Below are 23,622 nucleotides of genomic sequence, written 5' to 3'. Positions count from 1 at the left end.
TTTCTGTCAGGATGATAATGATGGCACTTCGTACCAGTCAGGCTGGTGGATGGTTATTACACGGGTTCACAGATTAATATGCTGGGATGAACAGTCTCAGAGGGAAATCTGATGTTCATCACTCCATTTCCTTTCCACATGCACATTTCAACTTTATTAGATTTTTTGCTGATTTGTTTTAACTAGAAAATTGTCAAAAAAACCTAACAGTGCTCCACTTTCGGGCCTTTAAAAATGGCTTTGCCAACGCTGACTTCTCAGTGTCGCAAACAAGAAGCCTCAGGTAACGATACAGCTACGTTTAGGAACAACTGTGAAAAAGTAGGCGAAAGTAGGGACAATAAGAGAGATACCGTAGTATCTTGCTGTCTGAAATGACAGAAGTATAGAGGCTCTTAGGAGAGCACTTTGGTTTTCTAACCACTGTAGACAGCACAAGCGTGTTTTGTTTTATACATTTATTTCAGTCAGTGACTAGGAGTATAAATACTCATACCAACCACGCTCACAAACCTTTATCTTTCATCCTCGCATAATTTTTTTTAATTGCAGCAAAAAATATCGTCCCATAAACAGTTTTCATTCTAACGTAGTTAAATAGTAATTTCACTAATATTGGGAGGGGTTAGGAGGGTAATTTCCCTTTAGTCAAGATTCACATCTTGAGTGTTCCTTCGGCACAAGGAAGTGAAGCTCCTCATCCTGAAATGCAAGAGTACGTTGGTCCTCCTGAAACCAGCCCAAGGTGGCGTGACCTGGTTTGCCTCGGCCAGAGGGCTGACACGCTTGCGGCCATCTGCCAAGGACGTGCTCCACCTCACGCGTCCCACAGCACCGCTGAGTGCAATCATAAGCCACTGTGAAAGGAAGCAGAGGCAAGGGCTACTCGCATCCCAACCTGCTGAGGGAGCTTTACACTCCAGAGAGTAAATAAGTATTAGAGGAGAGGGAGAGTAAGGACAGAGTATGGACATATCCCTGCTGGCACGGATACTGATGGCGCTTCTGCGGTTCTGAACATGACACTGCAAATGTTGACCTCTCTGTCTTCCCACTACCTTCCACCACGGGGGAAATGTGGCAGAAGATGGTTCTGTTACAACTTATAATGTCCATGTGTAAGTTGCACGCGCTACCGCTGAGGGAGCCTGGAGGAGGAGGCAGGCAGGCCTGGCACTCGGCCGCGTGCTTTATCCCGCAGGCAGTACTGCCTTTCCTGAACAGGCTGCCGCGGCTGCCACGCTTCAGCAGGGGATTCATCTGCTGCCACAAAATATCAGCCAAAATATCAGTGCAGCTAAATACGCAGGAATTAATTTGAATGGAAATAAGAACGATGGGCATCCAAAACAGAAAAAGAAATTAAATAAGAAACCTGCCGCCCAAATGTCAGCGAAAATGTCTTTTCCTCTGGGCCCCCTAAACATTCTAAGAGGAATTCAGAAGGGGACAATAACAGATGTCAATGGAAAGATCAGATCTTTTGAAGAGAAAGTGTCATCAAAAGAGGTGAAGTATGGCTCCTATGCATAATATAATTTTTGAAAATGCATAATCAGTCCCTTTGAGGAAACTCAACTAATGCTAAGTGAAGCACCCTTTCTATGCTAATGAAGTTCCTAGGGCTCCCAACATCTAGACGTCGTTACCAAAGTGTCCTCCAAAGATAAAGGTTCCATGCAGAGCCCATGCAGTAAGGAAGAGAAAGTTTTCTTTGTCTGAGACACACAAGTGCTGTCTCTTCTCAAGCAACCCAGAAAGGTCACTGGTGGTCTTTCATCCTGCTCTTTATCCATTAAAAAAAAAAAAAAGAGAGAGAGAGAGAGAGAGGAGGGAAGAGCAAAAGGAGAGGAGAGCAAAGGGAAAAGAAAGGAAATGTGGGTTTCCAAGGATTTCCATGGCTGTTGGAATGGGGCATAGAGGGCCAGTGGGGAGGATCATGGTGCCTACAGGTCCTGGGACAGTTGGGCCAGACAAGGTGGGGAGCTGTTGGACTGAATGTTGATATCCAAAGGTTTATCAGATCTCTGTTAAAGACTGATTACTTCAATAAAGACAGCATAAATTATTAATGATTTTCCTTTCATAAATTGACCTAAAATATTTTCTTGCAACATTTTAGAAGACCCAGAAGTGAAAGCTTCCTTAAGGGATTCCACAGGAATCAGCATTTGGTAGCCTGCAGTACTTTTACTGGAAATTAAGTTTAAATATTGCTATCAGTGCAAAGGCCACACAGCTCAATAACTCTTATATGATGAAAGCAGGACAGAAATGAGGACAGGACAGTCATATAAGGTTGTGGATTTTGACTTTTTGGTCCCTTTGAATAGTTTTAAGTCACAGATTCATGAATAAGGAATACAATCCATCTTATCTTGGAAAGCAGCGTGTTTGGAAAAGATGAAAATGTCATATTATTCAAGTAAATATATTCATGCTTTCAGCATGATATTTCATTAGAAAGGATTTAAACAAACCCTAGCAGCATAAATAAGTCATACGAGTGCTCACGATTCTCTCTGTGTATGGGACTAGATAGAGATACACCACATTGCTTCTACAGTGCACGATTCTGCTGCCCTTGCTTGAAAAACATATGCTTTTCAAAACACAGTTAATGAGGTCTGAAGAAATCATCTGACAGAGAAAGATGTGCACTTAGTTTATCAAAAGAAAATTGATTGATGACTCAAGAGAGAATAAGTATCTTTGTGGGCATGAAAAATTAGATATGAAAAAGTGCTTTAGATAAGCACAGAAAAAATACCTTTTGCTGTACTTGATGAAGTAATGTTATAAATAAGGTTTTAACTTCTATAATTGAGGCTGATCAAGCATTGGAATAAATAAGGCAAAGTCTGTTCCTGTGTAGTCTGCTACCTTCAGATCGGAAAAGCAGGGTTTCTGAGAAATATGCTTGCTTCAAATACAATTTGTTATGCACAATTGTATAGAATATGTCTATGCTATAGAAAAACTAGACAAAAATATTGAATTTATGCTCTCTCCTACTTTTAAAAATATATGGATGAAAGTGAACTCAACATTATCAGGAAGTCCTTGCTCTCAAGGACTGAAGGCAGAGTAATCATACAAATTCCCAAGGTCACTGTCTCACAACCCGCCCTTTAAAGGTGTCACTGTCCTCCCTAGCTATAAAAGGCTACGGAAGGCTCATGTACCTGCCGTCCTGCTTGAACCAAAACAGGCAACTGCGGGAGCCAACCACTGTGAGTGCACAAAATAGTCACAAAGTTTAAGAATATTTTTAAATGTTTGATAAGACCAGCATAGGAAATGTAAAGCCCCAAATCTTAATTTTATGATTTTCATGATCAAGATTTATGATTTCCTTTATAATTCCTGAAGTTTTTTCATATCAAAACGTGGGTTCTCAGTTCCATGCATAAGAGAAAACCCACACCACATCAACACATCTGGAATTTTTCCAAGAATATTGAATGGACATTAAATAAGCTTTCATTGCTTTTATACTACGTAACAACCAATATTAGCGAGTTAAATGAACCACGAAAAGATACTAAGCAAAATAAGCAAATTTCTGACTCCTTTATTCTTCTTGACTGCTTTTTCTGAAGCATGAAAGGAATCTCATGGAGGTAAATACACTTAAGCGGCTCATATATGACGCTTTAAGGGAAAATGTTGTATAAATAACCCTACACACAGTTGACGTTAACAGACCAGGAACACTATAGCCTACTTTACTGAATATGAATATTGCAGCTGTAAGCATGTGATAACATTCAAACTTCAGTGGTTGCTGGAGGTAATAAACAATAGGGAATGGCATTAGATTATTTATTTTTAATTGCATTCTCTTCCTTCATGACTCATACACATTATGCTCGTTAAAGTGGTGTGTATGTTATTCTGAAATTTTTGTTAGAAAACTTTAGTATCCACAGAGACTTCAGAGATTATCAAGTAATCAAAAATTTAACAGAAATGCAAAAAATACAATACAGAAATGAGAAAAAACAAATTTTCAGGTGAAAAAGTTGGAATTCTGTGCTTCCAAAAGACAGCTGCACAGCCTTGTGACTGGCAGAATCCTCAGAGGAAAAAGGTTAACCACTAAGCAAGCAGAAGCATATGATAAAGGAAAAAGATTTAGCATCTGAAACAATGAAAATGGATGGAAGAAGAATGTATTTGAAACATAATCACAGAAATTTGCTGTGGAGTTTCAGGAAAAGGTAGGTAGTTCTGAATAGAAACCCTTTTTCCCCTTTTCACAATCAAGAAGCTATCAAAATTCTTACAGCAGTTTTCACACATTGAAAATCAGTAAACAGGAAAAAAATAATCAGAATTTCTTCGCAGAGCTTGTAAACAGTGGGAAAGGGTTTCTAGTCAAAGAACAGAGAGAAAGTAAGTATTGTGTAGCTACTTAGACAACACAGCTGTATATTGTAATGGTTTCATACATATTTGCATTATTGCTGTCTTCCATCAAGCTTTAGGTAGCATTCATTTTCTGGCCTGCAGCACAAGAGCTGCCGTTGTAGAATGATCCGTGTGGGATTCATAAGCACATTACCTTAAAATTACTACAATAAGTATAATAGTCCTGTCATATAACACGGCTGAACACTTTACAGGGTAAATCCATTCTGCCCCCAAAGACCAAAAAGACAAACAACCTTGTAAGTAGTCAGCACTAAAATTAGTCATGGGAGGGAAGTAAAATTGGTTGCTCAGAGGTACTGTACATTACGCCAACAGCTAAAACCAGGGCTATGAACACAGAAAGCACTCAGGCATGTGCTGATCATTAACTCTGATCGAGTAGAGAGAGACCTGACCCAGAGCTTCTGGCCATCAGTAGGCTGGGGCCATGGTATTTTGGGGAGGTGCAGGAGAAGGAACTTCTCTTGTCCGTTTATGTTTTCTTCTTTCATCATGATCTTATATGTTTCTGTTTTTTCTTAATTTCTTGAAATATTTTCCTAGAACCCTCACATTTTAATTTCAGTTTCTCTCTTCCCTATCTCACTTTTACTCCACATTTTTCCCCCCTGCAGCCATCCGTATGATATAAGAAGGGGGATTTTAGAACAGTGCCGAAAAACTTGCTCATCATTAGTGGTACATCAGGTTGCATTTACCCTCTTACCCTTCAAATTCAAACTAAAAAATTACGAATCGTACCCCTCTGTTCCTTCTTTCTGCCTTTCCAGCTTTCTTCCAGAACTCTAACAGTGGGGATGCAGTGGTTCAATTATTTCAGGGCATCATTTTGGTTACAAAGCATCCAGAGTTCCCAGCAGGTAAATCCCAGTAATAATTGTGTTCTACCTGTGTCTGTAACAATCCAGAGAAACTAAGATCGTGTTTATGTGTCTTATTCCCCACCACTCAGTCTTTGCTGCGTGCCTGGTGATCGCATACAGTCAAGCATGTGAAAGAGGCCAAGTGCTCCTCGGCACGCAGGCCAGCTACTCTCCAGCCTTGGAATTGCTTCAGCCGCAGCCAGAAGGCGTGCTGGAACACTGCCGCACCGGCGGTGCTCAGGGATGTATCTGCCTCTACCAAATTCTGCCATTCCTAAAATTGTTGCAACACCACAATTTTATCATTGTATTCTATTTCGCAAGTCCCATTTAGCTAGAGGTTGCTCCCTGTTCTGCTTAAATTCTAAATAAGAGTAATACAAACCCTGTATTTCAAATGTTTTTCCTTAAGGCAACAATTACATTTCAGAAACTTTACTACTTTATAAATGAGCTTTCAGTTTTGATTGCTTTTCTACACTTCTGTAGAAGATATCTAATTATCTAAGTCATTAAATATACATTTTCTAAGCCATTCACTTTTCCCATAAAAAGTCTTGATCGTAATTACTGATCATCTTTCTTTCACTGATTATGATTAGTTTGTGGATCTTGTTTTACTGAATTCATCTACCTACTTCTGTGACCTCATGAATGCTTAGACCGCCTCCCAAGACAATCTATTCTTATAATGTGAACACTCATGATTGCTCAATGCAACAAACCAATCTCTGAATTGGCACCAGTATAAAATACGGGCAACGAAGCTGGTGAGGGGTCTGGAGAACAAGATTTATGAGGAGCAGCTGAGGAAACTGGGGTTGTTTAGTCTGGAGAAGAGGAGACTGAGGGGAGACCTTATCACTCTATACAGCTACCTGAAAGTAGGTTGTAGTGAGGAAGGTGTTGGTCTCTTCTCCCAAGTAACTGGTGTGATAGGACGAGAGGAAATGGCCTCAAGTTGCACCAGGGGAGGTTTAGATTGGATATTAGGAAAAATTTCTTTACTGAGAGAGTGGTGAGGCATTGGAACAGGCTGCCCAGGGACATGCTGGTGTCACCATCACTGGAAGTATTCAAAAAACATGTGGCACTTCAGGATGTGGTTTAATGGGCATGGTGGTGTTCAGCTGATGATTGGACTTGATGATCTTAAAGGTCTTTTCCAACCTTAATGATTCTGTGATTCTAAGTGTTAACATCTTGAAATTGCAGAACAGCCAGATAAACCAGATTTGCTAATAGGTCTTTTCTAGAATTGTTACCCATTAACTTGACCTTAGAAAGAAAACCAAAGTATTTTTAATGAAAAGGAAATCTGAGTTTCTATGAAATGTGACAAATGAGGATGCCACTGTAGTAGTATTTCACTTCTTGAAAAGATAACACTGCGAGAAATCAATAAAAAGACATTGATCATGGCATATTCAGACCAAGTAAAATGAGGTTGAATACAACCAATACAGCCAAAAGGAGAAATTACTACGGAAGATCATTAAAATGGCTGCACCACGTTAGAGAGATACTGCATGCCTTTAAATGTACCAGAGAGTGGTTCTGTTCCAAAACACGTTAATTCATATGGACACCACAGCTCAGGGCAACACGAGCTTTCAACAGCTTTGGTGTTTCCAGGCATTTTCTCTCTCTGCTTACTGACCATCAACAGGCCTGAGAGTACCATACATCTAACGCGCTGTTTCAATACTCGAGGCATTTGCATTTTGCATGAGTGCTCAAACCAAAGAACACTGAACGCTGAAGTATCCGCAGCGTTGACTGAGAAGAGAGGCTGAGACAGGTATTTATAATTGCAAGGTTTATGTTTATTAATATTATATTATGTATTATTACCCTTATATTCCTGCAGAACATACCCATAACACTTTCCTACACGCCAATAGAGTCATTATACCGCAGTAGTATTGTTTCTACTCTTTCATTCTATGACGTCAGACGTATGCATAAGGCACAATAAATTGCACATCTGCTCTCTAAGGAGGGGTGTAATAGCCCTTACAGCAGCTTTGTCACATCCCAAACATTTCCAGGACAACCTCACGAAAGTCCAAGGACAGATTTAGCAGGATCTGTACAGCACTCAACCAAGTCCTCAGTGTCGCTGAGGGCTGTGCTGTCAGTGTCGCCATATGCCCTTCCCCATGTAGAAAGTCTGCCACTTCTCAAAATATTTTTTTGATCTTCTTATAAAAGTTAGTTTTACTAACTTTTACTAACTTTACTGGAGGTAAAATACAAGTTAAGATAAATTAGTGTTTTAAACATGCAAAAATAATTGCAAGTGGATTTTTTGTATGAACATATCTTCTAACCTTCCATCACAGAATCACTTGGCCACTTACAGGCATAATGGCCTTTTTTTTTTTTTTTTAATGTGTCATCTACAAACATTAAAGAATAAGACCATACATACTTGGCAGCCCTCACTGATCTTTAGAGTGAGATGCTTTTCATTAATGAGGATAATGAAAACCAAAATTGCTGACATAATAAGCAATGAGAGAATGCAGATGGGGGGAAAAAAAAAAAGTACATCTAAATTGCTTAACACTCAAATGTCAATGTCTCTTATATTTTTCTTCATAATAAGGGTTCATCCTTGGAGTTAGCTAGTAAAATAAATAATTTCTCTCTGTTTTTAATATGGAATCTCTACTTTCTATTAGTGTACACATTTAATTAATTTAAGGAAATACATGATGCTGATTCTGAGCTGTCTAATTAGGAATAGCTTAAAAATACTGAGAATGAGTATGTACTGATGTCAAATTATCGTGAAATTCAATTTATTTATTTTCTAGTCTTATGCCTTCAGAAAATACTAACAACAAATTTTGAAACTAATTCTTGTCAAAACAAAGACTTTCTATCCCATAAAACCTGTTTTCACTGTAGGACTCTCATAAATGTACTTTGCAAGATCAATGTCTGACGGTGTTCTTTGCAATGAATCTTGACAAGGTGACAATTTGCATTTGTTAAAAGAACACTGGACATTTTAGCTGGCTGTTCTTTCCAGGTAGAAGTATAAACAGGGTTATACTGTGATAGTAATGCGATAGGTTTCAGGAGGATCTTTTGGGAAACAGAAAGGTAAAGGCCATGGCAGCTGACAAGGAGCAGAAGGAAACAGAAATGAAAGCATATTGTCAAATTTGTTTCATAACGGCCTTCTGTCAGAAGCACTAACACTTCTGTTAGACAGCACTAGTGTCTCTTTAAAACAGGCACAGAATCACAACCGTGGCTTTGTCACATATAAAGTATATACTCAGATTATTACCTTTCAAAGGGAGTTGTCCTATTCCTTTTCATGGATGAAAGTCAAAAAAATTTAAATCTTAGAATTATTTTCAAATTTTTTGAGAACTTAGAAATTGATTCCAGGTTAAAAAAAAAAAAATTAAAATATGTTGCTCCAGTGTTTAAAGCCTTTGCCATTTCTATTACCTTTCTAAATCACAGTGTACTTCTGAAAACAAAACAAAACAGAAGGCCTATGCAAACTTTTAGGACAGATATTAACATAAAACAGTGGAGTGGCTGTACTGTATCTGACTAAATGGACACGAAGCCCAGCAACCAGTATCCAGAATGAATTGTCTCTATAACTGGATGCTTAGGGAAGAATAAGAACACATGTGATGCTTCCCTCTAACAGAATCAAAGAAATCTTGCTTGGATAGGACTTCTGGATGTCATTTAAGTCCAGCCTCCCACTCGGAGATGAACTTTGAAAACCTCTAAGGATGGGGTTCCCGGACAACCCCAACCTGTTCCAGTGCTGCACCCCCCTCCTAATGAAAAGGTTTTTCCCAATGTCCAGACTAAACCTCAGAACCCACTATTTAGTCCCTTTGTCCCTTGTACATAGTCTAGCACAACCAATCCCTACCCACGCTCACCAGGACACTCATGATTTCCTAGACTTCTGTTATATCTGTATCATATTATTTCCAAGTAATTCCTTCTGCAGACTGAAGAATCCTATCCAATGCAACTGTCCTTTGTACAAAGTTATTATAAATGGCTTAGAAGACATTTGATGCCTTCGGTCATATTTGCTGCTTTTTTCTGAACCTTTTCCAATTCTATTACATTCTCTTCGAGAGGGCCAGAACTGCACACAGAATTCCAGATGTAGACAAACATTTATACAGTGCTATAACAATGTTCTCTGGTCTCTATTTTATTTCCACTTTTGTAGGAAAAAGAAATTCACTTAGTGTTAGTGGAATGTAGAATTTTTAGCAGGAAAAGTAATCACTAAAAAAAAGAATATTTAAAAGCCACTAATACCTTCCAAGAGAGAGGTATATTTTTAGAGAAATTCCATTGAATACCTCCCACAGCATGGGAGCCACTGTCAGTAATCTACATATAAACATGAAGAATTGTTAAGATGTTTCTATCACACAAACTATGACTGCAGAACAAGCTTCCACAGGGGTTCAACCAGATAGAGAATATGGACTTCATCAGGAGAAATTAAACAACCTTCCCTTCAGAAAATGCATTTTCAAAATAAGAAAGCCAGTCATGGACACACTTTCTTCTAAATGCCTCAAACGCTAAAAACAACAAATCTACCCACCTTATACAGGAAAGGTGAACAAATGACGAGTAGTTACAACAGATATAAAACTCAAAATAGCAAATGAATTTTCACATTAAAAGATGGCTATTCAAACCTTCTACAAAACTAAGTGTGAAAAGGGATTATTATTTACAATTATATTATTCTCTCTGTAATGAAATTAAGCTTTGTATTTTGTACTGTTGACTTCCCCCCCCCCCCAATTGTCTTTAAAAACACAATATTGACATTTTTGAAAGGTTATTCTCTTTGGAGAAAAGCAGAACTATATATCAGACTAATACTGTCCTCGTGAATTTTTAGAATTCAAAGTTTTCCTTAGATAACTTTTGGGGCTGTAACCATTACTCATAAGAAAACCTGGGAGATTCACAGTTTCACTTAAACTGTAAACAGGTACGGGTTTTACAAGACTCAAAATAAGCCTTTCTTCCTAATGTTATTCTTGGGCTTACTTTATGCCTCCAAAGTATACCAGCTTGGTTAATTCATAACATATTAAGAATGCAGGTGAATTGCAAAAGCAGTATACAGAAACATCAACCTTTTCAGGTCCAATTTTTGGTAAGTTAATTTCATTTTGAATATTCATTTGAGGGTACTGTATACTATTACCATGTAATAGCATTAATAAAGTATCTAATGGTAACTGTATGCACCCAACAGGCTCCTTTTCTATAACTGAAAGCATTAATTCTTCTCTAATTGGCATTTATGCCAGAATTTGCCTTTTCCAGCTGGGCAGCCCCCATAGACTACTGTGCAGGTAGGAGCCTCTCCAGTGGCATGTAACCAACTCCGCCATATATGCATAGCACAGACGGTCAGAATACGTACAGTAGGTTCGAGACATCTCCTAAACCTCATCACACACATTGCTGCTTCTGTTTCTCAGCTGTCCTTGGGTAAGCATGTAACTGGAATAACGTTCATTTTGACAAAATAATTAATTTTGCCCACTCCTGGCCATTCACTTCCCTGAGGGCCATTCAGGATGTAAAAGATTTGTAGGTTTGTTCCTTTATTTGTTCAGGATTGCCACCTTCTGCCTGCTGTATTTTGGACCCTTCATTGCTCTACGCAACTGGTCAGGGATGTATCATCTCTCTGTGCATTTGACGTCCACAGAGAAGGAGGGAACATGAAACCTAGAAATATGGCACTCTAGATGCAGCTGCCTGAGACAGAATTTGTCTTCCCCCAACAAGTTTTCCACGTTAGGTTAATTCTGGTGCATCACTTAGGCTCCACTGACTATAGTCTTGTGCATTTCTGGAGCATATACAAATTTACATACAGTAAAGAAACGGGGATCTCGGGTAACAAAAATAATCCAAACCAAGCCACAAAAAGATACAACGAGGACGCAAAGGCAAAAAGAGTGACTGGAGAGCGTGACTAGGGCTCAGGGGCATCTGAGTTTCATCAGCCTACAGTGGTAAGACCACAAGCACAAGAAGTCAGTTTGTGTCCTGGTTCTAGGTCAAAACAATGCCAGCATAGATGTTTCTACCTGCAAATCATGGTTAATCTGCAAGCAGGATAATCGGACCACTGTTCATCAGGAGTTGATCATATATGCAAAATGTTAACTATGAAACAGCCTTGTACAGTTATGTTCCTTTCACAGCTCTCGTTTTTGTAGTTTATATTGCCCCAGCTGACAAATTAAGCAGCAAACAACAGGAGGAAAACTTTATGTCAATTATTTTCTAACAGTTCTCCCAGGCAGAAGCACATTTTGAGCAGTATTATTCAGATTAGTCTCTCAGAACCTTATTCTAAATAGCCTTTTCTAACTCTGTTGGATTCCTGTGGCAAGGAATTCATAGCCTGCATAAAAATGATCTGGGTGAAATGTGCATATTAGTCCTGCAAACATACTAATTACCTTGATTTTTTAAAAAATCAAATAACTCTAGGTAAGAGGCTACTGCAATTGCAGACTGCACAAGGATTCCTTACAAAAACCTTAAACTTATGACAGAAAAGTAATTAACTATACATCAGTTCCATGAAGCATATACAAGCAACATTTTTATAGACCAGAAATTATATGTCATTGTTATATTGTCATGAGCATCCAGTGCTGGAAAGTCTCTAACTATCCTATATTTGTATACTATTTAGATGTTAAGGGTCACCCAGACAACTAAAGATTTGGAAGAAGATAAAAAGAATGATTTCCATCCAGATATTAACCATAACGGTGTGTGACTTTCCAGGTGGAATCTGAAATAATTTGTAGAAACAAAATTTAAGTAAGAAATAGGCGTCTAAATTTGCAAAAGACTAGCAGTTGAGAAAATTATATTACATTTTTCTGTGAAATAATCCAGGATTATTTTGTCTTTTTTATATAATCACTTCCAAGTACTGCAAAGTATGTGATATTAACGTCTCGGTATGGGGCAGAAGTCTGAGCAAATAGAAAGCAAACTTGCCTCATTAAAGTCAATAAAGGCTGAGCCAGTGACAGGAAAATTCTGAGATGATGGGTCTACCTTTACATTCTTGTATTTGTATTATTATTATTAATTCTGCATTTGTCCAAGCATAAAGAACCAGTGAAGAAAAGAAATTCAGTGTCTGTATTTCCTGACCCAAGCTCATTCCATTCTGCCACATCTATTTAAACACTGAATGGTTTTCAAGATGTGCACAGACAACTGTAAACCACTATTTTCTAAAACATTGTGCTCCAGAGAAGGATTTTACCTGTCGCTTGAATCAGCTTAAAGCAGAGCACATAGACGAGCATCAAGGATAATGGTATTTTTAAGTAGTTAGGAACGATACCGACTTTTGGCTTTTAACATTATATTAATATTCAATAGCAACAACTTGGTTTATTAACACCTTCGGGTTATTGTGAAGCATTGTGAAGCACTTAAAAACAGCTCAGTAGTTACATCAAATCTATGAGGCCACTTATCCTAACATAGATTGGACATACCTAAAATGTCCACAATATTTTTACTTTGTGCCTGAAATTTTATCTTCTTTGGACAGAGCCAAAAATCAACTACCTGCTATACGGTCCCGTCATACTACTGGTTTATTTCCCAGTCAGTAGATATACTGCTTTCCTTCCATTAGGATGGACCACATGATGAAAGGATATGCCTTGTTGGCAGCACTGAGCAGCTGCCTAATTAATTTAACTTTAATTTCTTCTTACGAGGAAGTGTCTGCAAGCACCTGCGTACCAGCAGTTATAGCAGTATGCAGTCTGCTGCCAGCGGACAGGAGCCAATAACGCAACTGAGAAAACACAGACGGTCAGATGTGGTCCTTTCCCTGGCACCGAGGTAGACGGGGAAGGGACTCCTTCGGAATTGGATACACTGAGCCTAGCCTGGGCACGCTACCACAGGACGGAACAGCAGCCTCACTGGCCACCACTCCCTAAGCCAGATGTCATCCATCCTGCTACCTTCCTGCTGGTCTGCATGATGGGCGCAGTACGGCTCAAAGCTGAGAATTACACTTTCTTCACAAGTACTGCAATTTATTAATCTCCAAAGAAATAAAACAACAGTTGACGAACCTTTCCTTCTTCCATTTCGCTCCCATCATGTTCTATTCACTAGTAGTTTTTGCAAGATTTAAAATAATTTCAAGCCCTTTCATTTTATTTTTTTATTCCTCAAACTGCAGGAAGCAAAACAACTGTGATGTCTTCACAGGACACAGGGACTGCGCTTCGCAGGAGCTCCTTAAGGAGGTTGATATTCTTGGATATTACCTAATTTCACTATCTACTTTATCACAGTAACATTTTATAAGTACTCAAAAATCAAATTATCCACTTTTTATCACAATGCATACTTAACTGTAACACAGTGAAGTAAGTTCTCAGGTGCTTTTTCCCACTCAATTCAAATTACTTTCCCATTGCTGCCTTTTCTTTACAAAACTTTCAAACCTACTGACATAACTATCACATTCTAAAGTAAAAAAAAACCTTCATACTTTGCTGAATTCTACCTTCTGCCACCATGTGTTACAGAAGATGAAGCTGCAGGAATCGCAAGACTTTAGCATAGTAATCGTTGAGAGAGAAGGGAGAGTGACAAACTTCTATCGCACGTGCAGAAGCAGAGCTCATCGATGTTTTGATGACGAAATCCCACTTCTCAGCAGATGAAAGAAATACCTTTCTTTCATATATTTTATTGCTCATGCTATTTTTTCCATCCAGTAATTATTTCTATTACTTCAGGACTTTCTATGCTCTAATTCTCCCTAGGTGATTCTATTTTCCCAATGCATTCAACTCATGCAGTTTCCTTCTATCCTACTAGCACTATGTAAAAACAATTGATCAAAACCTTTTAATTAGTTTCAAATCTCAAATTGCATGATCCAGCATTATTTAGCCACCTTTCACTGTTCCAAAGTTCCTTATTTAACATATATCTGAGAGAGGTATTTAGTCTATATAACTGCAATTTCTACTAAGCAACACAGCAACTACATCTTGCATGCAAACCTGAGCATTTATACAATAGATTGACAGCAAAGTCTTTCAGTTTGTTGGAGTTGTGGATTTTTGAGCTTTTCCCCCTTATATGTCAGAAATTTTAAGACTTTTTTCAGAACTTTAGCTCAGATCTTCCACCCAGCACCAAGATGTATAGATCAAACCTTTGTAAGGGCAGATCAGCCCATGGCTATGTTATTACAAGAGCAAGATGTTTTTATCAAAAGTTGCCTCAACTCTTGACCTCCATTGGCACGGCGGAATGATGCTGTTTGCCTGCCAGAGATCTTCAACGGCTGCTGAGAAGGGTCGTCTTTACCACCTAGGAGAGGCACATCATTTTACCTAAACAAATATACAAACACACACACAGGTAACTGTGAAGAAAACTAGACAGAAGAAATTGCATAGGTGCAGTTAAGCCATTATGCAGACGACACCGAAAAGCCTAATCCAGAAAACACATAAAAGGGCCTTTTAAATTCTATTTGCGACCAAGCCTCTGTGGTTTAGCATGTCTTTATAAAAACTGAAGGAAACTGAAAAAGCAGCAAATAAATATACAAATAAAAGTGGCTATGGCTTAAGTACAGAGATTGAAGGAGCTACATTTATGAGCATAAAAACTGGGCAGATTTAATCAAACAGCTTACCCAGCCATGCTCTCTGTGACAGATGTTGTATCCTTTGACAGAGACTGTTCTGGACACTACAGTTATATTTGTTTTGACTAATTAACAAAAAAATTAATATACATACTACTTCAGAAAATTTTTAAAAATGGAAAATATTACATTTTATGAATACTTTACAGGTGATTGTGTAAGTAAAAGGCATTATTAAGTGCCTCTGAATATGGTAGGAATGTTATCAAAGGAGTTATAGCAAGAAACATTAATGCAATTCGTAAGTGAAATGCTATTATTCATTAGTAAGAGTCCTGTAACAGTAGTAAGATACTACAAATGAAAATATTCAACAACAACTTAAGCAGCACATTAGCGGCCAGGATGAAGGAATTAGTCCTGTAGTAATTCAGGGGCCAAGGATATTACAGCATCCTTTTCTTGTCTCCTATTTTCTGTGATTGTCTCAGTAAAAAGCACAGACTTAAGCTTCAAAATTTTAGGGAAAGACATACGAACAGAGTATTGGAAGAAGGTGTAACAAAGGTCAGGTAACTCAATTCTACGTGGAACAATATATAAACGGGTAACAACTTCTACAAACGAATTGCTTCCATCTTACTTTGCGTTTCCATTGCCATTCATTCCTTTGTTTCTTTGCCGAAATCAACATGTATGCACTAGGATCACCAGCTTTAGAGCTCTTCTCAATTCTCTTGGCATTCAGAGGTAAACAGCAACAATTCTCTCTCTGCTATCTCCAGTAAAGGGCAAGAGTGCCTCCTGAAAATTGCAGTTTTACTGACACAATCAGTAAATTCAGCTAACAGCTGAAAAAACATTAGCATACACAATATGTGTGTAAGTATAACCTTAAGTATCACATGCATAAGCACTATCATTGAATTTCTTGGATTTAAACCTCAGCTTTCAAGTGACATATCATTACCTGCTTTTGTACATTGTGCTAGTATTTAGGACACATGTCAATATTAATTCCTTTTGATACAACTACTAAAGCAGTGAATTGTCTGTATTGGTTGGCTGTGTTTATATGATCACACTGGTTATTTTAGTGACTCTTTTTAAAACAAAAAAAATTTGAAGAAGTTTTGTATGTCACAGTAAGTTCAGTAATTTTTAATAAAATCTAAGAATTCGCTTCAACTTTGTCTAAGTCTAAAACAAATGAAACAGTATTAACTTGGACACCACAGTCTGTATCATGTAGTATGTGGCCTGCCTGAATAATATTATCCTGTTAAAAGTGCAGATTAGTGTGCTGTTAAAATAGCACGTAAGATTTGTGACGTGGAAGTTGACGTTAAAGAAACATGTCACTTTTATTCTGGTATTTGCCTACAAAGTCCGTCTGAATTTGCTTTCCATACAAAGTGATCTTGAAATAACAGTCAGAATCATTAGCTACGTATTTCTCAACAAAGTGTGCAAAACCAAAATAGCATGCGTGTCTGTGTGTCAAACAACAAATATTATCATGTTATACACTCAAAAAGGAGTATCACTGCAATGCCCCATTTCTAAATCTAATATGCAAATCCCAGGAAGGCTGATTTAAAGTGTTTTATGGAGTTGTGCCACAGAGGAAGCAAATAATGCTGGAATGAATACTCCAAACTTGGTGACAGTGGTTTAAAACATGAATACAAATTGTAGCTGCTGTACCTGCCCTCCCACCATCACCAGCCTGCCAAGCCTCTGGCCTCAAATATTGTACAATTTGAGAGAATTTTACCAGAATCCTCATCAGGATCCGAATTTCAGAGTAGCAATATTCACAGCCTGCTGAACTGAAAGCCTGGCTTTTAAGAACACAGAAATAGTATTTTTAAAGGATTATTTCTTTAGTTATATTTTTCTTCATTATAACTGAATATTGATACACCCAATTTATTTTATGACAAAACTGTGACCTGTAAAGAAATGAGCTAGAGCAACAGAACAGCAAGTCATCCAGGAGAAAAACCAAACCCCAAACCAAAAACCTTCATTAAGGAAACAGCAATTCAATCCTGTTTTGAAGTGGGTGTAATTAATTCAGGGATTAATAAAAAGACTCCGTAACAAAGACCTCAAATGCTACCAAAACCAGCTTGTTTCCATTCTGAATCTCTCTTTTTATTTGTAAAGACTGGCATTACAATTGAAAAAGACTCAAAATGGAGTGGTGTACACGTCATTGGTGTTTCATGATGCAACTGATGGAGTCCCTGAATGGATATTGCTTCAGCTTTGCTTTTAAAAAATAATTTAACAAGAAAATCTTCAACTCCACTATCAATCACAGGTGGCAGAAATGAAAGAAAGAAAAAGAAAAAGAAACCAAACTACTGTCAAATTCATAACATATACATTGTTGGCCGATGACACTTGTTCCAGATGTACAATAAAGCCCACAACACTTTATTACTATGGATATAATTATTGTGAATGTTTTTTTCATGTTGATCAACTTGCTTCTGAAGGCTGTTTTTTGACTGTTTGAAACTTGCATAATAAACATGCAATGAAACATTTCTTGTTAAAGTGTTTTTTGCAGTCAACTTGTTTTCATACAAAGATTTCATAAAGTTGCAGTGTTGTATCAGAGCATTACCAAAATAAGAGCAAAAGCTAAAGAGGAAGGTAAATGTGAAATGAACTTGATGAAAATAACCTAATCTTGTCCTGAGACACTCCAGTCTTATACAAAAGATGCGCACAATCAAATCCCTTCCTCCCAAACCCACCAAAACCACAAAATAAATATCGACTTGGAAGAAAGGGAAGACATAAATTAAAAAAAAATACGATGTCATCATGCACTCATCTTCTGCATAGCTCAACCCACATATAGTAAGGCACTATTTCCCCACAACTTAGTGTCCACAACAATCTTTTACAGTGCTCTGTGAACTACATATAGTTCCTTCCAGGATGATGAAATAAACAGATTGAATGAGTGTTGCTACCATGTCACCCCAGGTATGATATAGACAAGGGCATCATCTGGCAGTTTCAGAAATAAGCTGTCTCAAGTCTCTTCTTATGTGTGCATGTTATGTATAGGGGTATCTTTTGTGTGTTCAAGTGGTTGGTTTGTTTTCCAGAGTTGCTGTTATTTTTCATTGTTCTTTACTCCAGTGTTCTCAAAGCAAATACACAAGAAAATAAAAGCGCAGTTGGGTCATTAAAAACAGAGCTTTGGTGCTCCAAAAAGCACACAGCTTTGGGGATTTAAGAAATCTGTTAGACATTCCCAAAAGAGTTGGGAAATAGATGGACATATTTTTGTCTGGAAATCCTCATCTTTGCTTAGTTGAGCTGGTCTTCGTATTGTTTTCGGAAGCAATCACCAGCAGGGAAAAACTCCCAGCATCGTTCTTGATACATTTTCCATACATAGGATTCCTGAAAGAAATAGCATTTAAATAATTTAACTTGACTCAGTAAGAAAGCACCAAACATGACTTTTTTTAACTGATTTATATACTGCTTCACTGTTTTGATTCTGTGTATATCAGGTTATTGTATATCAATCTACAAAATCCTATTAATGATTTTGATCAATTTAGAGTAGCTTTTAGATTTTGTGACCTAGTCAAAAAGCACTAGAGAAACATATAGAAAAGGACCAGATAGTATAATTCTTATTGCACATCCAGGACCACCGTAAAGCCCAATTAAAGGTGGTCACAAGAGAAATACCAGGGTAAGCAGAATATTTTCTATCATAGAGATTTGCCTGAATTTCTGCATCAGTCATTTCAAAACATGCCTGCACACAATACATAAACCAAAATGGCCTTTAAAGGTGTTTCTCAGAAGACCAGTATTTTCTGAATCAGTGGTGGTTTGGGTTTTTTTTTTGTTTGTTTCTGATTATTTTTTCAGGTAAGGCTCTGTCTCTAGGCAGTCTGGAGAACAGTAAAGGATATGACAGTTTATTTCCATTTTAATCACACCACTTAAATGTGTTTTTTATTATACAAATTCCTTGGTAGAAAGGACACGTGTTACACAAGTTATAGAATCATAGAATTATTTAGGTTGAAAAAGACCTTTAAGATCATCGAGTCCAACCGTAAACCTAACACTGCCAAGTCCATCACTAAACCATGTCCCTAGAAGTTATGTAGTATGAAGTACCCTCAATTTTCAAATTATCAGCTAACAGTATCAAAACTGAATAGTTGGTAGAAAATATGGCTTAAGCAAATATAGTAGGACACACTGTATGCCAAGAAAAAAAGAAAATGCAAATAAAAAAGACTTTTCAAAAAATCTCATTTAATATGAAATTCTCAAATGACAAATGGATGTTCAAAAATAGCAAAGCAAATACATAAAATCTGATACTCGACAAGGCTGGGAAGATTTAGGCAAAGATTATGATTATAATTGCCCAGTATATATATCAGAGTTCAGAAAGAGTAAATTATATAGATTTATAGAAAATCATCCCTCTGACTCAAATCTGTAGGGCTATATATATATGATGCTTTTCAGTTTTTTTTATTTTCTGACCTGCAACATGGGAACATTTGCTTAGTCAGCTGCAAGACTATCACTAGAAAAAAACAGTAGTCTATAAATTTGATACATTTTTATTACCGACTTTTAAGTATACTTAAAGGAAGTTGAGAAGCACCAGAAGTTTGAAAGAACAACAGCAAAGAAGAAACCTCCAGGGAAAACTTCCCTCACAAGTTTTACTTTAAATATATGCACAAGCTCTTTCATATGGACTTAGCCAGCAATGTAAAGGACAAAGACTATTAAAAAAGAATCAACAGGTAAAAATGAAGAGTGCTGCTTTCACAGGATGCTTAAATGTTCTGTTTCTCACTAATTTTGTATTTATATTTTGTGTATTATATTTTGGTGTAAAAATTTAAGAATAACAGGTCAGGTAACAAAATAGGAATAGAAGGTACTACAGAATTGACAGTCAATCTAACATTAAGCAACCAAAGCCCTAAGAAGTGTTTAGAAGAATGAGAACTGAGTTACATACCATATAGGGTGCTGTTCATTAGAATACTCTTCGTTTTGCCAAGCATGAATGATTTTTATTTTAGAATCAGTCTTATTTAATAATTGTTGATATTCATAGAGTTATTCAACCTACCTGTCCTGTATGCTCTGTTTCATCTTTGTTAATAAGATACATCAGAAAAAACCTACGAACAAATAAACAGCTATTATGAATACAATATTTGGAAACATCAGGCAACTCACAGAAGGATGGATATTTTTCAGTACGTACAGTGATAATGCTGTTCATGGACTTACAAGTTCCAGAGTTCTATTTAGACACATTAAATATACTTTCCTGACATTGTTGACTTTCACTCATTGTTCAATGAATAGTATGCTAAAATGTAAGATTGAGTTTGAATTACAGTAAATAACAACTCAGTTTAAATGAAGATTTTCTAATCTGAAAATTGTAATAGACATTTTCTTGCCCATGAATACCAACTTGGAAGTAGACAGAGAACAGTCATTGGAACTTTTTTTTCCCCTCTCCCCACAATGTATAGTAAATGCTGAAGATGATTTAGAGATTTCTCTTAATGAAATTACAGGTTGGGGATATTTTACTAGTGTATGGAACTCACAATCAACATGAGCAGAAAGGCACTTGTAATTTTAAAAATACATTAGTCTTGGAGTTTTGGGATATGAGACAGGCACTGGGTGATTATTTCAAAATTTCACTCATCATAGACGTTCTCTCCAAACGTATGTAAAAATACAAAATATGACCGTGCACAAAAATATCAAAAAACATTTCCTTAGGATGATGCACTTAGAGTAAGTATGCTATAGTATGTTATTTTGCTATTTGTGTAGTACTTTGTAAACAGGAACAAAATCCCACATGATGGTGCTTTTAATGTATTTTGTTTGCACAACCTGTTTTTCAGATGGAAGCTCTTTATAGGGATATTTGACTTTACAGTACCATTATTTTGTGCACATATAATGCTAGTTTAAAGACACAAAGTCACAATCCATCCAGTGCTTCATATTGACAGCACTAGTATAAAATACACTTTGGCGCTGGATTTTCATATGTATTTGACAGGACAGGAACAGTATAATACAATGATTGTGGACCTGATAAATGGTTTTATTTTCAGATTTAAAATGACCAAGTTTAGTGGCCACTGACGCTCTGCTTGGATTTTCCAAAGGTTGACCTGATGCCTATGGTCTGATCCCTCCCCTCTAGCTCCTCATTCCAGTTCCCCCATCTCCCTTTGTCCCGGGTTCTCTTAGTCAGCCTCAGCACTCCACTCAAAATATTTTGCCCAATGTAAATTTTCCCTCATTTGCCTCACACCTTTCCTTCTGCACACTCTCCATCAGCCTCCCAGGCCAGGTCATACTGTTCTTCTGTTCCTTACACAACACATTTAATTTTACAGTGCCTCCTCAACCACATATTAAGTTCCCGGTTTCCATCTCCTAGTTCACACAAATTTCATGTGTCACAATCAAGCTGGAAACAAGGTAATGAAGTTTGTTCATTCTTTGCTCCCATCATTACAGAATTATATATTCAGACAGCATGAGTGCACATCAAAGCCCCACAGTACTGACTCTTACTTATGCAAGAGCGCTAATCAGGTACTTGCAGAGGCTGCAAGGGTCATCAGTTAGGAAGGAGTTCATTTTTACTGTACTCACAAATAATTGGCCAAGTTGTGCTCCTGGAGCGTGTGTGTTTCAAAGCCATGGGGCACCGTATCGAAGTAGTCATTTCCTATTCCACAGATAAAGCACTTTGTCTACAAGAAAGAATACAGAGCACTTCAAGACTACAGGTAATCCTACTCCCCTTTGAGAAATGGCCAATAAAAATGTAACAGTTTTCTTGAAAATGGCGAGGCATCATGTATACTATGTGCTGAACAAAAAGGCTTTTCTTTTAATGATTGGGACTCAGCTCAAACACTTGAATAGAAGTTTAAGTGCCTTCAGAATAGCATCTCACTGTTTAAAAACAAAACAAACAAAACCAAAAACCCCCCAAAACCTTTGCCAGCTGTAAGTGAACAGGTATCAGGAGAAAGAATGGCATACAATGGTCAAAGCTGATTTTTTTTTTCCTTTAGCACTGTAAGTAGCACTCACTGTAACATATGGCAATATTTACCTCAACGCCTGTTGTGCTTGTCCAGCTGAAACTGAATATGCTCCAAGTTTAGATTACAAAACACAGTTGGTTTGCAACACTTTTCTGAGTTCTTATAGTCAAATGACAGAATAGAAAACCACCAAGTACAGGATATTTTCATACATAGATTAACCAAGGAAAATTACATCTGAGATGAACTGTAACACAATAGTGTTAACACCCTGTGTCGGAAACCTCTAGTTTGAAGAGCCAAAAGACTTAAATAGCCACAGACATGTAATTCATTATAATATACAGCAATGTACAAAGATTTTTCTTGTTTACAAAAATGAAGATACAGGTATTAACCTCAACTTTAAAAAGTCAGGAGAAAATAAGCTGTTAGGCTTTTTGTCTGAATTTTTGTTAACATCACTAACAGCAAAAAAATGGCCATGCTTGATCTGGAGGTATTAAAAAAATCCATTAAAATTCACAAACAAATCCAAAATATGCTTGGAACAGAACATCAGTTTAGACAACCCGGGTTTCTGTCCCACACAGACAGACATGCAAGGTAGCACCTAGCACCTGACAGCATAGCACACCTCTTTCACAGGAGGCAGCGAAGAGTGGTAAATGCTATTCAGAACCCGGATGCTAGCAGAGTTTTCTCTTCACAAAATTGTCTAAAAAGAATTTTATCGGGTACTAACAGAACTATTTATGTAAGTAATCTAACTAATAGATTTTTAAAAAGGCAATTAAAAAAATCTCAGTTTTTGGTTGCATCTATTGAACTGAGATGTGAGAGTAGAATCTCACACAGAACACTGGATGATATTGGACCATGTACAGAACTGTTATCTTCCTCTTAGTTTAAAAAACTATCAACTAGCTAGGTCACGTTTTGATTGAAAACAGATATTCATGAAACCTGAAAATAGGGTATGATTCAGCAATCGGATGTTCTTACCTCCATGTCTTCCTTAACTTGCTCTTGCTGATCTCTTAACTCACCAAAAGCATCAATAATTAAACCTAGGGTTCAAGTTAAAATGATAGTTAATGGTCAACAGAACAGATAGTTAATGGATAAAGAATATTTGGAAATCCAGGAATAACTCTGACAAAGAATATTAAACGAGAATCTTGTGCACAAATAATAGAAGCTAATATACATTCCAAAGATCACAAAACCAACTCAATATGTGAAGAAAAATGAGCAAGTCAAAGACAATGGCTACCAGTAACACGGCTGGCAGTACTATTTGAAATTATAAAATGGGATAAGTAAACTCCTGTTTCAGTCACAGTGCTCTAATCTTGACTCAGTACATGAAGATGCATGCGGTTTTACAGTGATGGAGGCTTTACTGTAGAAAGAATACTACTGTACATTTAACAGAGTTCAGGGATGTATTACATTGCAGATGCAGAGAGGCCCAGAGCTCTGTGCATCC

At 37.3% G+C, this 23,622-nt stretch overlaps 1 protein-coding gene across 1 annotated transcript in view; it reads right to left on the bottom strand.

The window, feature by feature from the left end:
* Positions 1-17,968: 17,968 nt before the first annotated feature.
* LOC104626139 (ryanodine receptor 2-like) overlaps positions 17,969-23,622 on the bottom strand; it is a gene marked incomplete at its 5' end in the record, with an annotated part of 13,133 nt that continues 7,479 nt past the window's right edge. Inside the window, 4 exons of the mRNA XM_010293980.1 lie at positions 17,969-18,441; positions 20,162-20,213; positions 21,730-21,830; positions 23,136-23,200. Coding sequence (XP_010292282.1) covers positions 18,346-18,441; positions 20,162-20,213; positions 21,730-21,830; positions 23,136-23,200 — 314 coding nt within the window. The remainder of the gene's footprint in view (positions 18,442-20,161; positions 20,214-21,729; positions 21,831-23,135; positions 23,201-23,622) is intronic.

This window comes from Phaethon lepturus, unplaced genomic scaffold (genome assembly GCF_000687285.1).
Source record: "Phaethon lepturus isolate BGI_N335 unplaced genomic scaffold, ASM68728v1 scaffold13399, whole genome shotgun sequence".
NCBI classification, from domain to species: Eukaryota; Metazoa; Chordata; class Aves; order Phaethontiformes; family Phaethontidae; genus Phaethon; species Phaethon lepturus.
The sequence above is the reverse complement of the archived record's forward strand: the minus strand, read 5'-3'. Positions and strand labels throughout refer to the sequence as shown.